The following is a 17,331-nucleotide window of genomic DNA, read 5'->3' on the forward strand; positions in this document are numbered from 1 at the left end:
TCCTGGGAGATCGAGTCCCACACTGGGCTCTCTGCTGACACCTTCTCTCTCTCCCTCTGCCTGCCACTCCCCCTGCTTGTGCTCTCTCTCAAATAAATAAATTTTTAAAAAATCTTTAAAAAAAAAAGAACGTTCATAGAAGCTTCATAATAATAGCTCAAACCTGGAAACAACCCCTATATCATCAACAATGGAATGGATGAGAAAATTGTGATATAGTTATACAATCAAATATTATGTAACAATGAAAGTTAATGAACTCCACCTACATAGAATAAAATGGATGAATTTTACAGACATAATGTGGAATGAAGGAAGCCAGTCCAAAAAAAGTACATACTGTATGATTCGTTTTGAATGATGTTCAAACACAGAGGGAAATAATCTATTGTGGGCGCACCTGGGTGGCTCAGTCGTTAAGTGTCTGCCTTCGGCTCGGGTCATGATCCCAGGGTCCTGGGATCGATCCCCGCATCGGGCTCCCTGCTTGGTGGGAAGCCTGCTTCCCCCTCTCACACTCCCCCTACTTGTGTTCTTACCTAAAATATCACTGTTTGTCTCTGTCAAATAAATAAATAAAATCTTAAAAAAAAAAAAAAAAGAAAGACTCTATTGTGATAGAAGTCAGAAGAGTGGTTCCTCCTGGAGATTATTATTGCCCCAGCGGGACACAAGGGAGGCTATTGGGATGCTGAAATGTTCTACCTTGATGTGGGTGGTAGTTAGGTATATACATATACATGCAAGAGTTTATTAAGCTATACATTCACATCTTTTTAAAAAGTAAATACATATTGTTATCCATCTTTCAGAATACCTGGGTGGCTCAGTCAGTTAAGCGTCTGCCTTCTGCTCAAGTCATGATCCCAGGGTCCTGGGATGGAGGCCCGCATCGGGCTCCCTGCTCTGCGGGAAGCCTGCTTCTCCCTCTCCCGCTCCCCCACTTGTGCTCTCCCTCCCTCTCTCTCTCTCTCTTTCTCTGACAAATAAATAAAATCTTTTAAAAACAAAATATATTATTATCCACCTTTCAAGATCTTTCTCAAGTTCTAGCTCTTTCTGAGGCCTGCCCAGAATACTTTTCCCCTTACCAGATCTGGGCATTTTGCATTCTGAAACAGTGCCGCACCGGTCGGCCCTTAGTGTTGCTCTAACTTCTCTGTGTAAGCACCTCAAGGGTAGGATAATTCTGTCGTAGACTCTAGGCACCCCACAACCCCTACTGCTGACGCTGGAACCCAATACGTGCTCAGTAAATATCTTCACACCCACTGGCCACTTATAGGAAGCTTTGGTGGCAAGCATTAGTGGGCACCAGTCTTGAGGATGGGCTGAGGGATGTTCTCCACACCCTATCTTTCCTTCCCATGGGAAAGATAGGCTAGTTGGGATCAAGTAATTGACCAACGAAGGAGCAAACCAAGAACTCCTTTATAAAAGGATACCCTTCTCTCCAGAGGTGTATGAGGCTCTGTCTGGTCTGTCCCAAAATCTGTGTGAGTATTCCCACCTCTGGCTAGGGCTTCATGAGGAAATTAAACCTGAGGAAGTAAGCCCAAGGAAATACCAGATAGTTCCCCTGCAGGTGGCTAGTTGTGGAGAGGTTAAAGGTCACCATCTGAAAGGTTAAAGACAGAGACTCTCTGAATACACATTTTGGATAAATGCAGAAGGAATAAATACTAAAGTCAATATTTGACTAAACTAAAGCTATTACCAATATTGAATGAACTTCTGGAATACAAGAATAAATCTAAACTCTCATATAATGTTTTTATTATTACAACTTAAACATTTAAAAATGTTAGCAGACCCATTATAGGAGTTTGACCCTGTACTGAAGGAAAAATAATTTAATTTCTCAGTAATGACAGCTGCTCCTGTGGTTATTACAGTGCACATTTACAATATTAAATATACATTTACTTTCAACCAAGGACAATGGAGGGCAAGATTTTATTTTTCTCAAACGACAATCCTCATTCCAGTTATGTTAATTAGACAGGATGACAACCTCCACAAACACCTGATCTTTAATCACACTCAAGTTTGGGAAACTAGAAATAATGCCAAAGTAAGTATCTGCCTATATGATCCCCTGAAAAACAAGGCCAAAACCAAATTTCAGTGCCTCCATAGATATAGAAAGATGAAGATTGGCTGCTATTTGTCACCCTAGGAGCAAAACAAAAAATATATATATTTATCTGTGGTAGAAAATTAGATTTTATGTTTAAAAAGAAGAACAACTCTTTCACTTAGCAGGACAACCACTAAATATTCTGTCCTATCCCCAGAGAGATCAGATAATGATAGAGCCCAAGGAAACATGAAGACCAAATCCTTATCTTCACAGGGCTCCCAGTCTTTTTGGAACGACAAAATGTCAGCACACAAAGATACTGTGAGTTATATTAGATAGTCAGATTCCTAATTGTTAAAGAGCAAAAGGTACAGATACGATTTAACATCAGGAGAGAAGCGCTCCCCTGGAAATGACAGAGCAAACCTTTGTCCAGACCAGCGGCTCTCCAACAGGGGGCCAAAAACGGAGTCCGGCAATCAACGGGCTGAATAAATAAGATGTGGCACCCAGAGTGATTACCACTTACCTACTTACTATGTAAGCTTTAAGTACTTCACACCTAATCATTTAATCCTCAAAGAAAACCCCTCTGAGTTGGTACTAGCATGATTCCCATTTTAGAGCTCAGGAAAACTTGCCCAAGGACCCAATGTTTTCAATGATGAAACTGAGAAATGTGAACCCAAGCCAGAGCTCAAGAACTTAACCTTTACACTATGCAGATCTCTTATGTGCAAATCTCACACAAAGGTCTACGATTTTTCAAGTGTATGAAAATGGACGGGGTGGGGGGGCGCCTGGGTGGCCCAATGGGTTAAGCGTCCGACTCTGGATCTCAGCTCAGGTCTTGATCTCAGGGTTGTGAGTTCAAGCACCACGTTGGGCTCCATGCTAGGTGTGGAGCCTACCTAGAATAAAAGTAATAATGAAAAGAAAGAACCAGTGACCACTGAAATAAGTAAGTAAATAAATGTATGTTTCATGAACTATGGAGTAGCTGTTTTAGTCAGTAGTATAGGTTGCATTTTCTCAATCAAAAGACACCAAAAGTAGAAAGAAATTATGTAAGTGTCCTTAACATTTTTGGTATTACATTTTTAAAAATTCCAGTATAGTTATCATAGTAATGTTATATTAGTTTCAAGTGTACAATATAATGATTCGACAACTCTATACATTACTCAGTGCTCATTAAGTGTGCTCTTAATCCCCTCCACCTAGTTCACCCATTCCCCACCCATCTCCCCTCTGGTAACCATCAGTTTGTTCTCTAGAGTTAAGAGTCTCTTATTTTCTTTGTTCGTTTTGTTTCTGAAATTCCACATATGAAATCATATGGTATTTGTCTTTCTCTGACTTATCTCGGTTAGCATTACACTCTCTAGATCCATCCATGTTGTTGAAAATGGCAAGATGCCTTTTTTATGGCTAAGTAATATTCCATTGTATGAATATACCACATCTTTATCCTTCATCTATCAATGGACACTTGGGCTACTTCCATAATTTAGCTTTTGAAAATACTGCTGCAATAAACATAGGGGTGCATATATCTTTTCGAATTAGTGTTTTCATATTCTTTGGATAAATACCCAGTAGTTTGCTATTACATTTTTGACACAAATCATACTGGTAATGTTGTAATCCTTAGGCTAGGTGGCATATTCCCAAGGTTCATCATGTTGGTATGTTACATACAGTGTGTATGTGTACATGTACAAACACCCACAAATACTCATTTCACATACTTTTGAATGATTGAAATACATATGTATATGTATTTGAATGATTCAAATACATATATATATATATATATTTTAAATGTTTAAGAGCATTGGCAGTCAAAGAAGGTCAAAAAGGCAACTTTAAAATTCAGGAGGGTCTTCATGTCTGAAGGACGGGCCTAGCATTAGGGAGGTGAATTAGATGAGCTCAGGAAAGCTGATTTTGGCAATAACAAAGCTTTTTACCACAGCATGCGTCATCTACAGAGTAAGGTGGGTGATTTAAAAAAAAAAAAAGTATGTTCTCTAGCAAAAAGGAAAAATTTTAGAAGGATTTTGAATGAGTGATTAATACCACTGGAAATAATTACATTGTTAAACATCTTTAATGTGAATACTAATTTAAATAGGCTAGGAACAGGATCAGTCAGGGGAGGGAAAGAACAGAATATCTGCGTACTTTCTACATTGAGTATGTGTAAGCTTTACAATCAGAAGAACATAAAGTGAAGAATCGGGGGAAAAAAACTGGAAACAATAAGGTTCTAGTCTGGGAACTCAAGACCCCAGTCCTACTGCCCCTCCCCTCTCCCTTCCACTTCTCAGCCCCTCCTGTACTCATCCACAGAACGGGTCAGAACTTTTTCACTGGAAACCTTTCCCTCTTATCCTTCATCTTTCCCTTCCACCCTATCATTCCCCTCTCTAGTAGACTTGCATGTGCTTAGCACTCTGCCCCCATCTCCACCATTACACTTAACCACATTAGAGTAATGACCATCATTCAGGAACCACCCACTTCAAGGTGGGCACTGTGCTAGATACCTGCCCGATGTTCCCTCTTTCCCAACCATCACAATTCCTCCCATTGACAAATGTTACTATCCCCAGAACATGCTCCAGATCAAATAGTATGAGGGTGACCCAACTCTCAGTGGCAAGCGCATCTTAAGCACTCAATATGTGCTAACAGAAACTAAAAGATGTAGACTTACACTACTTGCTTCCAATAAAGAAAAAGATATAGGGGCGCCTGGGTGGCTCAGTTGTTAAGCGTCTGCCTTCGGCTCAGGTCATGATCCCAGCGTCCTGGGATCGAGCCCCCGCATCGGGCTCCCTGCTCCGTGGGAAGCCTGCTTCTCCCTCTCCCACTCCCCCTGCTTGTGTTCCCTCTCTCACTGTGTCTCTCTCTGTCAAATAAATAAATAAAATCTTTTAAAAAAGGAAAAAGAAAAAGATCTAGAAAAGCAGTCCTCTAAAGGTGAACTTTTCTTTTCCATCCCAACTCATTCCTCCAGATAATACCCAATGGTCTTAGCATCAAAAGAAACTAGCACAGGGGCGTCTGGGTGGCTCAGTCGGTTAAATGTCTGACTCTTCAGTTTTGGCTCAGGTCATGATCTCCGGGTCCTGCGGTTGAACCCAGGGATGGGCTCTGCGCTCAGCCTTGAGTCCACTTGAGATTCTTCCCCTTCCCTCTCCCTATTCTTGCCCCCCACTTCTAAAATAAATCAATAAATAAAATCCTACCAAGAAAAGAAAGAAAGAAGAAAGAAGGAAGAAAGGAAGGAAGAAAGGGAAAGAAAGAAACTAGCACACGTTGGGATAGCCAAGTGCATAAACCAACAGCAAGGTAACTGCCAACCCATCCAGCCAGCACCTTACCCACCACCCGTCTCCTGGAGTTTTGGAGAACCTCCACACTGTTACTTTTTACTCTACCAAGGGACCCATAGAAAAGAAATAGATTCAGGCGCCTGGGTGGCTCAATTGGTTAAATGAATGCCTTCGGCTCACGTCATGATCCCAGGGTGCTGGGATCGAGTCCCACATAGGGCTCTCTCCCCTGCTCAGCGGGGAGCCTGCTTCTCCCTCTGCCTGCCACTCCCCCTTCTTGTGCTCTCTGTCAAATAAATAAAATCTTTAAATAAGATAAAATAAAATGAAATCTCTCTTAAAAAAAAAAAAAAAAGAAATAGATTTATCCCCTCATACCCTCTAAGGGCATCCCCCAGTCATCCAATGAGACGTGTTAGTTGTGGCTAAACTCATTTGCTGTAAATTGCTGGAGGAAACGGTTTTATTTCTTCTGCATCCCCTTCCCGTTAGGCTCCATCAGAAAGAACTATAATCAACGATCAAATTACGTTAGGGTATTGCAATTTCACCTATAATAGGGTAAATTATGTACCAAAATGGGACAGCTTGCATACAACAGCACAGTGCCAGGCACATAGCGGGGACTCCAAAAAAAAGATTACTGGAATACAAATTTATGCAGCCAATAACTTTGATACCACTCACCAGGCACTATGTTAAACTGGGGTTGAGTGCTGAGCAAAATCAACACTCTCTAGATGGTTCTTTTTTGTTTAGGTTAACTAGGGGCTGCAGAACTGACTTGCTGCACAGATCCTCTCCACAGGCAGTCGATAAACACTTGAGAACCAAATATTCTTTCCCGTGGGTCTTTGGTAAAATGGAATGACTTTTTTCGTGACTTCAAATCATTTTTATTCTTGAATATTAATCTAAACGGTCGTTTTACTATTGCCGGGGAAGGTCCCTTTAATATGCGCCCCATTTAAAGAGTCCTTAGCTCAGCGGGTCCTTTCTTGCAAATCGGCTGCCCCTAGCATTTTAAAGAGCTACAGGCGGCACGTGTTCCCGGCTCGGGGGAAATCAAGGTAGCTTTCCCCGATTCTGTGCACTGGGGTTACTCCCCACCTGACTCCCCTTTCCTTCTCGCTCCCCAATTCGTTAAGTATATATACGTTAAGTAAACATGGGGAGGCCATGCCGTCTGCGATTACGACCGGCTTTTATAAAAATGCGCGTCTCGGGTGCGGGAAGCGCAACGCGCTGCCACTCACCTCCGGCTACACGGCTCTAAGCAAACCACGCTGCAGGCTGCAACGTATAGGGCGGATCTGGTGCGGCTGGCCAACTCGGTACTGGAGTGATGCAGGGGGATGGAGAAGGATCTGGAAGAATCCGGTTAGACCGGGAAACGGGCGGGGGACGACTCGGGAAGGGCGCTGGGGCTTGGGGAGGGGGTGAGCGGGGGAAATCCCCAGAGTCCGAGGGTCCCAGGAGTGGGAGGAGGGAGGCCAGGCAGCCAGAAGGAGAAATGAACCCCCCCCGCCCAAACAAAACAAAACACATACACACGTTCATATAAGCACCCTTAGCACTCAAGCCCTAACTGGCTTACCGGCCGCCGTCTCTAGAAAGTTCTCCGCCCCCTCCCCCTCCGTCCCTCGCTCCCGCTCCAGCTCCTCCCAGCCCCTCCCTCCGCTGCGGGGTGGGACCAATCGCTCCCCGCGGCCGCTCATTACCCACCTACTCCCGCTCCCGCGCCCAATCCGCCGCGGGCTGCGAGCGCGCTGGGAGTCAGAGGTGCTCGAGCCTTCGACCGGTTCGCAGCTGGGGCGCTGCCGCCAGTTCTCTCCCGCCCGCACACCCGTGCAGAGAGGCCCGGCCGAGAGGGCTTGGCTCGCGCCCAGTGCCTGGCTCCCGGAGTAAACAGCGCACCGAGCGGCGATGACCGCCGAGGAGATGAAGGCGGCCGAGAGCGGGGCGCAGTCGGCGCCGCTGCCCCTCGAGGGGGTGGACATCAGCCCCAAACAAGACGAAGGCGTGCTGAAGGTAAGGGGCGGCGGCACAGGCGCCTATCGCAGCCGGCCTCCCGCCGAGCTGGGGAGCCCCGGGCCGTCTCTGCAGCGTCCGGGCGGGTCGTTGAGCCGGGCGTGCGGCCGGCGGCCGGTTGCATCGCCTTCCTGGACCCGGCTGCGTTGTTCGGCGGTGGGAGGGCCGCCGCACGCTCGCAGGGGGTGGCCTAGGTGCGTCGGCCTCCCCATGGCCGTTCTCTGGCCCCCTGGGGAACCCGCGGTCCGGGTGAGGCCCCGGGCCCCCCAGCCCTTGCGGCGCCCGGGCCCGGGACTGCAGCGCCAACTCCGGCGTGCGCGGTGCAGCGCGGAGGGAGGGGCGGGGCCGCACCGCTGCACGCGAGCTGCAGCTAGGGGGCCCCGGGCGGCGTGCACCCGGGCCGGAGCCGGCCCGCTCCCGCTCCGGCCCCGACGCCGCCTCTCCCTCACTTCACCTCTCCCGGACCCCGCGACCCCGGCCAGGCCACCAGCGCCCTCCCCGCCGGCCGCAGCCGGGAAGTCCCTGGCCGTCTTAGCCGGCGGTGCTGCGAGATCTCGGCTCCCCCGGGCAGTTAACATTAGCTAGGACCCGAAACGGGTCACCAGAGTGATTTCCTGGCCCAGAGGCCTTTGTACGACTTGGCGCCCGGGGCCTGGCCGCGGGAGAGGTTCTGGCGCCCTCCGTCCCCTTGGTTACCCCCTTCCTAAAGGCTGGGTAGACCCAGTTAGGTCACCCGCTCAGCCATGCTGGCCCCCTTCCCCCTCCCCCCCCGGCCCCGGGAAAACCAGGGAGCGGTGCATGCCGGGACCTGTAGTTTCCCTCCCACCTCGCCCTCCCCCTCGTGAGTTGGGGCAAGGGGTGTGGGGCCGGGAGGAGGTGCTTTGCTGGGAGCCTCTGAGGAGCCTAGGGGAAGGGTCCAGCACTCAGGAGGCAGGGCATCTTGATCTGGGTCGGGACGACTGATGGTGCTTCAGAGCAGGTTCTGCCGAGTACAGGATGGCGAAATCCTAGCCTGGATTTCATGTCTCCTCCTCATCTAGTGTTTCTCTTCACCCTGGCTTTCCACTTTTCCGTTCCACACGTGTGTGTGAGGCCTGGGCAAAGCTAGAGACCTCGGGGAGCCCTTATCTGGTCCAGAAACGCTCCTGGTTTTGCCCCAGATCTTGGCATCTTAAGCTGTTCTTCCAGTGGGCATGTGGCTTCCCCTAATCTCTCCAGCACCCTGGTGGTTTCTACAAGGTTATTATTCCCAGAAGGGTCTCTTCTCTTTTTATCTTCCACTCCTTCCCCTTTGCCTTTCTACTCCTCTAGTCGTCTGTGCATTCTGTTATGCAGGCTTTCCCTTAGAAGGTAACCTCATACCTACCAGGTGACCCATGGAGTCTCCTTGTCACCTTTTATAAATGTTAAGAAGAGAAGCAGAGCTTGTTTAAGTTCCTGAGAAATGCTCCAGCCCTCAAATAAAAGACTTCACTAGCCTATCAGTCAGGAATGTTCGGGTCCCAAGTCAGAGTTTAGGGCCTGAGTGAGCGCCCCTGTGCTCATCAGTGACCTGATATTTTCTTCACCTGTTTTGGACTGCTGATACTCTGTTATTCATATTTATTTTTCTGTTACCCACAAACCAGACCCGGATCTGATGACCACTGGCATTTAGGAAGAATGAGGAAACCTAGCATAAGTGCTTCCCCCTTTGCTGCTGATAATAATCATCTTCAACTTCCTACCAATTTAATTCTTCAACCGTGATAGGGATGATTATCACTAGTTTATAAATAAGGTCTAGAAGAGTTTGACTTGCATAAGATCATACAGCAAAAACTTGAACTCGGGTCTTTTGTCTCTAGTTTTCAAACCAAGTCCTGTTGCACCTCAAGAAAGATGGAGGGGGGTGGTCAGTGGGGGTGTCCGTTGGCGTCTAGCCAAACCTCATGTGGGAATCATTTGAGGCTTGGTGCCTTTGCTTCCAAGGAGAAAGAGAGTCCCTCTATGTTTCCATCAGAGGTGTGTAGGCAGCTTTGGTGCCTCTTCTGCCCCCACACCTGGGTCCTCACCTTCTCTGCCTTCCTCCCAGGTCATCAAGCGAGAGGGCACGGGCACGGAGATGCCCATGATTGGGGACCGCGTCTTTGTCCACTACACTGGCTGGCTGTTAGATGGCACCAAGTTTGACTCCAGTCTGGACCGCAAGGACAAATTCTCTTTTGACCTGGGCAAAGGTAGGCGCATGGTTAGTGGGTTGGTAGCATCGGTTCTGAGGAGGGTATAAGCTGTCACAAGCAGAAGCCATACTCTCAGAAGTGTAAGGAGGAATGGTCTAGTTAACTCTTTTTTTCTTCTCTTCTGGAACTGTATTGATCTCTATCTCACCTTCCCCGATCACCTCTGAACACCTCAGTTCCTCTTCGGGGGGTGGATTGCCGTGTTTCTTGAACTCCTTTGTTCCAGAGTTGAGTGATTTTTTTTTTTTTTTTTTTTTTTTTTAAGAGGTCTGAGACCTGGCCGTGCTTACTGCAACCAGGTTCTCTACCTCCCTGGTCTCATTTCTGAAGAGTGTATAGCTTCCCGATGGGCATGGTATAATAAAGGTCTCTGGAGCCACTGTTTAAGCCCAGGGTCGGATCCCTGCCAAGGAGGACCTGTTTGCTTTCTGTACCTACAGGGGAGGTCATTAAGGCTTGGGACATTGCTGTAGCAACCATGAAGGTGGGAGAAGTGTGCCACATCACCTGCAAACCAGAGTATGCCTACGGTTCGGCAGGCAGCCCTCCAAAAATCCCCCCCAATGCCACGCTTGTGTTTGAGGTGAGTGTCCAGGCACAGAGAGCAAGGCAAAGAGCCAGCCTGATCTCAGCCCAGGGCCTGGCTGCCCTCCATCGCTTCCTGCCGCTTGGAGACAATGTAGCCAAGGCTAAGGGCCTGGCCAAAGGGGAGGAAGGGGCCTGCAGAGGGCAGCTGGCTCTGCTACTGCCAGAAAGTGGCCGCTGGTGGAGATTTCGGGGGGGAAAGAGGTGGCCACAAACCCCTCCTCAGACTTGAAGCGGGGTAAGGGTTGAGGCATGTTTTATTTCAAGAGCCATGCCCGGATATTGGTTATAATTTTGACTGAGAGGAGTCAGGAGGTCAGAATCTGTAGTTATAAACAACAGTATAGAATGTCGGTGCTTTAGGGATCAAAGGAGAGGAGAGATGCCCCCCATGGGTTGAGGAGCTGAGGAAAGCCTTCACTGAGCGGTGGAACTTGACACCATTCGGTGTCAGAATGGCTGAGCCCTCCTTAGTGGATACTTGGAGAATGTTTGCGAGACTGTTGAAAAATGTTGGGTCCTTTCCACTGCCTACCAGATTGGCCTTCTGAGACGGCTGGATAAGGATTGGCTGGAGCGTGTCCTTCCTGGGTGGAGCAGGTAGTAAATAGATTGATCTCCTGAGGTCAACAAATTGTGTGCGACCTGCCCACCACTACCAAAGTTGAGACTAGAGCTCCCAGAACTTACCAAAAGTGCTACTTTGTCCACTCTTGGTTTGGCTGTCCAGGTGCTCAGGCCAGGTCTGGCAGAGACCAGGGACTCTTCTGTGGACGGGCTAATGCTGAAAGGGGTCGTGTCGCCTTGCGTCTCGTCCCACAGGTGGAGTTGTTCGAGTTCAGGGGAGAGGACCTGACAGAAGAAGAAGATGGTGGGATCATCCGGAGAATACGGACTCGGGGTGAAGGCTACGCCAGGCCCAACGAGGGCGCCATCGTGGAGGGTGAGACCTCTCAGTTGGGGTTTCAATTCCGATTCTGGTACTTAGGCCCTCGGTGGCTCCTTTTCAGATCCGAGTATCTCATCTGAGAAATGAGGGATGGGACCGTACCTTCCTAACATCCCTCCAGCTCTGAGAATACAACGAGGGCACCTTGGGGGCAGGCAGTGATGAGGTGATGGAGGGAGGCCGGTGGCCTCCCTCCTCAGCCCCCTGCCTGCTCACATCCCAGGCACGCTGCCTCTTTCTCCTGCTAGTTGGACTGGAAGGGTACTACAAGGACCAGATGTTTGACCGGCGGGAGCTCCGCTTTGAGGTTGGCGAGGGGGAGAGCCTGGACCTGCCTTGTGGGCTGGAGAAAGCCATTCAGCGCATGGAAAAAGGAGAACATTCTGTTGTGTACCTCAAGCCCAGGTGAGGAGTGGGCACTTTGTGGGATGGGTGCAGGCGGGTGACCCTGAGAGCTGCATGTCCACAATGAGTTGTGTATCTAGCCGTTTGTATCTGTTCCTCTGTGTGTGCTCACCACCCCCGCAGCCTCATTAGTGGTCCGCGTGACTCTGGCACAGCAAACACGATCTCTTCGTATTTAGGAGCATGGTCACAACTGTCCACATCTGGAATCAAAGCCTGATCTTTTCAGTCATGGCTGCTCCAGATTTCCTCCTCTATCAATGTCAGAATTGATGTCTGCTAGTAAATATACTCAGTCATTAATGGCATTTATTGAAACGCACCTATTACGTGCCAGACACCGTGCTAAAAATTCCTAGGCGTTCATCATTCCCGCCTTGTAGGGACTCGTTCAGTGAGATTTAGTAATTAGTTAGTAATCATTCCAGTGTTGGTATGAGTTAGAAGGATATGGAAGATGCTAAGAGACCAACTAATTGTGTGAAGAGGTCAGGGAAGATTTTGCCAAACAGGAAACAAGTCTCAAGGGATGGGGAGGTGCTTCGCAGGAAACAGACCGGGAACCTTTTCAGTTTGGAGCAGGTTAAGTGTGGCTGCGGTGACCTAGTTTTTTTGACCCCACAGCTATGCTTTTGGCAACGTGGGGAAGGAAAAGTTCCAGATCCCACCAAATGCCGACCTGAAATATGAAATACACCTCAAGAGTTTTGAGAAGGTGAGTTTGCTCAAGGTCCTCTCTGTCCTGAAGTCAGGTCCTGGAACGTGGCTCTGGGGTAGCTGACGACTTTGTTTCTCTCTTGGGGCACGGCAGGCCAAGGACTCTTGGGAGATGAACTCCGAGGAGAAGCTAGAACAGAGCACCATAGTGAAAGAGCGGGGCACCGTGTACTTCAAGGTGAGCCAGCATCTGGGGCCCTGAGGACACTTCCAGGGAGGGAACGGGGAGCACCTGCAGTCTTCACCTGGTGTATCGGAGCTGGCTGGTCCTGCCCGGGGATCATGTGTCACTGATAACTACAGAGGATGACAGCCCTGTGCCTGAGCCTCCCTCCCTCTCTAGGAAGGCAAGTACAAGCAAGCTCTACTGCAGTACAAGAAGATTGTATCCTGGCTGGAATATGAGTCAAGTTTCTCTAACGAGGACGCGCAGAAGGCACAGGGCCTTCGGCTGGCCTCCCACCTCAACCTGGCCATGTGTCATCTGAAACTACAGGCCTTCTCAGCTGCCATTGAAAGCTGTAACAAGGTGAGGCCCGTCTAAAGAGGGCACGAGAGCAACATTCGCAGGCTCGGTTGGGTGAGCTGCCAGGGGGTCCGAAACTTGGCCTCAGTGATTTAGGGTAGGGATAGGGTAGCAGGTGAACCAGTGGGAGCCCGGAGACGAAGAGCCCAGAGGCAAGGGCTTCAAGAAGCAAGCACCCTGGCCTGTCCCTCATGACTATCTGCTTTATTCTGGAGAGAATGGAAATGTTGTGGCGGGTCTTTCTCTTTCATCGAAAGCCCAGGACTAACGGGTTCCTCCCTAGACCTTGGTCTTTTCCATTTCATGCCCGAAGACGACTTCCTGAGGTGGAGCTGGTGGTGTGTGTTCTGCCTGGTCCTCTGAGGACTCCCTTTGGAACCCTGTCTCGGCCAGATAGGCCGCAGGGGCTGAGGTCTCCCCATTGCTTCCTCTCTGCGTCCTTAGGCCCTGGAACTGGACAGCAACAATGAGAAGGGCCTTTTCCGCCGCGGAGAGGCCCACCTGGCGGTGAATGACTTTGACTTGGCACGGGCCGACTTCCAGAAGGTCCTGCAGCTCTACCCCAGCAACAAAGCCGCCAAGGCCCAGCTGGCTGTCTGCCAGCAGCGGATCCGCAAGCAGCTCGCGCGGGAGAAGAAGCTCTATGCCAACATGTTTGAGAGGCTGGCCGAGGAGGAGAGCAAGGTAAGGCTCGGGACAGGGAATGGTGGAGACAGACCGAGAAAAAGGTGCTGCCTTGTCCCTGCGCCTGACCCAGCTGTTGTCGCTTTTCGCCTCTGGTTGTGCATGCCACTCCTGGACACCAGACGCTGCCCTTGTCCCTGGAGCAATAACACGTACGTCCCCTTGGCAAAAACCCCTGTGAGGGCCACGGGTCCTCTGTGATCAGGGCTAAAAACCCACTCGCAAACCCTAGATGTCAGGAGTTGGGTTGTGCCTCCCAAACTCCGTTCTCCATTCCTTTTTAAAACCTTAAAAGCCTGTGTTTAAATAGGCGATATAGTCAAAAACCAATGATGTATGGTGACTAACATAACGTAATAAAATTAAAATAATAAATAAATAAATAAATAAGCAATATAATTATATCGTTCCAGTGAAGCCGCACAAAAGAGTATGTAGTAAAAAGCCTCTCTCCCACCACGCAGAAGCAATTGGATATGACCAGTGTTTAGATGGTTCCAGTAAATTACATACATGCACAAGTAGACCATTTTCTTCCTCTTCCCTAATAAAAGGCACCATGTTCTACCGGTTTTTTGTACATCATGCTTTCTTCGTATATCATCCCTGCAAGTACAACGTAAAAAAACAGCTTTCACATTCTTCACCATGCTGACGGTGTTCCATCGTAGGCGGATATCCTGCCTCTTTTCCCAGTCCCTGGTAGTCTTCCAGTGTTCGAAACCAGCACTGTTGAATAGAAACCGAATGCAAATTGTACAGTGATTTTCAGTTTTCTAAGTAGCCATGCTAAGAAAAGTGAACAGAAACAGGTGAGATTAATTTCAATATTTAGTTGACCCAAGGTGTCTAAATACTGCAACATGCAATGTTTTTAAGTTGCATTTATTTTTCAGACTAAGTCAGTCTTCAGAAATCCACCGTATTATTTTGTACTTAAAATCTCATCAGCTTGACCTAGTTGTAAAGTGGCCAGGAGGCACACGTGGTAGTCACTACCGCGTTAGACGAGTGCAGTTCTAAGTAGTACTGCACCAAGTGATCTCGTAAACGTATACTTGTGTGTGTGTGTATTTCGGGCACACCCAGAGAGGGAGCTGGCTGTGCTGGTGTAATTCTGTTAGAAGCTGGCGTGTATCTCTTTTGTACTTGGGGGGATGAGCGTTTGTGGTACAGACCTGACGTGCTGTCAGTGTGGTCAGGGGATGTAGCTAGTCCCCGCCCCAGCTCAGTGCAGGCAAGTGGGCATGGGGACATGGACTGAAAGTCGCCTGGCTCATCAGAGGCCTGGGCCACATAAGCACTGGAACTCACCCCCTTCCTCTCCTCCTCTCTCCCAGGCCAAGGCAGCAATGGCTGCGGGAGACCATCCTGCGGACACAGAGATGAAAGATGAGCAGAAGAATGATGTGGCAGGGAGCCAGCCTCAGGTGGAGACAGAAGCGTAGAGTCTGCCGAGCCCTACTCCTGTGGCTGCCTGCCTCCCCTGCTCCCTCCCCTCCTCCGCCCTGTTAGTTTTGTAAAAACCGAAGAATTTTGAGTGAATTAGACCTTTATTTTTCTACCTGGTTACACGGTGGCTTTGGGGGAAGGGGGAAAGGAGTAGGCTGGGGATCGTTCTAGGTGGTGTCACCCCCTCTCCCCTTCCCCCTTCCCCCGTTACATGTGAATGAACGTCCATCCACACGCACACTCATCGGAACGTTAATTTATTTTGCTTCTTCTGTTCGCTATGTCCATTTTTCAAATGGTAGAAGGGAGTGAGTGGTAGGGATGCTACGTGGGGTCTGATGTGAAACCAGGGTGGAGAGGGGGACTCCTGGGCAGCCATTTACCTTGTCCTTCCCTCCTCCCGGTCCATTCCCCAACATGTGGCCTCCATGTGGGTGCTAGGGGCGTGGGACAAACCACTGCTGTGCCCGTTCCTGCTCTTTGTTCCCATCCTCACCCCAGATGGTATGGCTGAGATGTCTTCTGGTGTCCTGATGACCGCCTCCTGCCCCCCAACCCCCCACCAGTATTTCCCTTTGGTTCAGTTTCCCTTCTCAGCCAGGTCATGTCCCCAACCCCCTCAGCCTCTTCTCTGCACGTTGCTGAAGGTCCGGGCTTACCTCAAGTTCTGTGCTTGAGCAATAAAGTGGAAATAAAACCTGGGTGTCGGGCAACCCTTTTCTGTTTGGCCTCAAAGGGTGGGCCTGGTGGCTACACTTGGGGGGCAAAGCTGAGGGAGCGTCCTCCCCTCCCCCCCAGTCCTGCTTGGGGTGTGGCAGCTGATGAAGCCTTCCGTGAGCACGGTGCCAGCACGCAGGGCCTCCCCTTGGGTGCCACACAGACCACAGCTGGGCAATGCCTTCAGCCTCCCATAGGTGCCCAGCACCCCTGGCCCACAGCCGGGTGGGTTTTCATATTTCTGCTTTCCTTCCCTAACACTGAGGAGGTGGCAAATACAAACACGTAAAATACTGGCACTGCTTTTGTGTCTTTGGGTTAGGTTGGTCTGCTGCCTAACCGATCCAGGAGAGGCGAGTAATCTAGCCAAATCTAGCTTTCTTGGTTTCTTCTCGGTAAAAATCCCTGTTAGCAACCCTGCAGTCAGACACCTTTTACACAGTGAAGGTACGGAAGAACCGCCGGCAAGCCAGGGTACTCGGGCGCTCACGCAGGCCTGCTTTCCAGCTTGCCTTAGTAGGAAAGAGCTTGTACTTTTTTCTATTTGTTGACCTTTGGCTCCTATAGCATTTCAGGGCCCTGGGAGAAGCCAAGGGGTGCAAGTCTCCTTTGTCTTGTCCAGATGGTCATGGCTGTAGGCTAGAGCCTCTCTCTGTGCCCTCAGCCCTCCTCCTGTGTGAGCTGTCCTTTCTGCGAGGTGGTAGAGGTAGTCTGCCTACCCACATGCCTGCAACAGCTCCAGAAGAAATGTCTTCATGCTTTTACTGAGGAAGACTAATTTGTGTGAAAATTTCATCAAGTCCTATAGCATGGCTGGTGCCATGAGCCAGAACTAAAATTTGGTTCAGTCTTCCAGTGCCCACTTAACGCTCTTGTGGAGTTCACATGGTCCTGTGTATCTGGGTCTTTTTGGTATTTCAAGATCCATCTTGCCCCTGTAGCCAACGACAGTAGCTAACCCTCATGAAGCACCTAGGACATAAGCCTAGCACTAAACCAAGAGCCTTGTGTGAATTAAACTTAATCCTTGCAATCATCCTACAAAGGAGTTTAACACCCCATTTTGCCCATGAAAACACGGCTCAAAGAGAGGGGTCTGTCTGGAATATGAGCAATCTAGAACAAATCCAAACTTGCTAGGAGACTCATGTGACCTTGGGCAAGTTGAGCCTATTTCCTTAACTGCAAAAATAGGGGAGTAGACAAAACACTCCTAAGGTTCCTTCCAGCTCTGAGTGATTCCAGGAATTTAAAATAAATGCACTTCCATAGAATTCTAGAGCTGGATAAGCCTTGGTTGATGTAACATTAAAACTGTACTGTGAAGATGTTTTATTTAAGTGGCCAGAAGTCTTGAGGATTAAAAACAGACGTGTCACTCTGCTCTGGACCATGCTCAAGTTCATAGCCTCATCAGTTGCACATTTCCTCACCAACACTCAAAATCCTCCCGGGTGGAGAGAATGTGCTTAGAAAACCAGTAGCAACCAATACTGCTAGCTGTTACTGCAGATTTTGAAATTTTAAGATCAGGTTCATCTTGTCCTAGTGCTGATCCTCACATCAAGTTCTATAAATTTGATCTCCCAAGTCTTTCCCATCTCCGTTCCTCCCCA

General features: G+C 49.1%; 1 protein-coding gene across 1 annotated transcript; it reads left to right on the forward strand.

Moving 5' to 3' along the window:
- The first annotated feature begins 7,153 nt into the window (after positions 1-7,153).
- On the forward strand, positions 7,154-15,699 carry FKBP4 (FKBP prolyl isomerase 4). The gene is made up of 10 exons (XM_032390696.1): positions 7,154-7,458; positions 9,533-9,677; positions 10,121-10,263; positions 11,088-11,208; positions 11,463-11,619; positions 12,244-12,334; positions 12,431-12,514; positions 12,680-12,865; positions 13,307-13,546; positions 14,887-15,699. The coding sequence occupies exons 1-10, from the start codon at positions 7,354-7,356 to the stop codon at positions 14,992-14,994; spliced, it is 1,380 nt and encodes a 459-aa protein (XP_032246587.1). The 5' UTR covers positions 7,154-7,353; the 3' UTR covers positions 14,995-15,699.
- The last annotated feature ends 1,632 nt before the right edge of the window (positions 15,700-17,331 follow it).

The sequence above is a fragment of the Phoca vitulina genome, unplaced genomic scaffold (assembly GCF_004348235.1).
Source record: "Phoca vitulina isolate PV1807 unplaced genomic scaffold, GSC_HSeal_1.0 scaffold59, whole genome shotgun sequence".
NCBI classification, from domain to species: domain Eukaryota; kingdom Metazoa; phylum Chordata; class Mammalia; order Carnivora; family Phocidae; genus Phoca; species Phoca vitulina.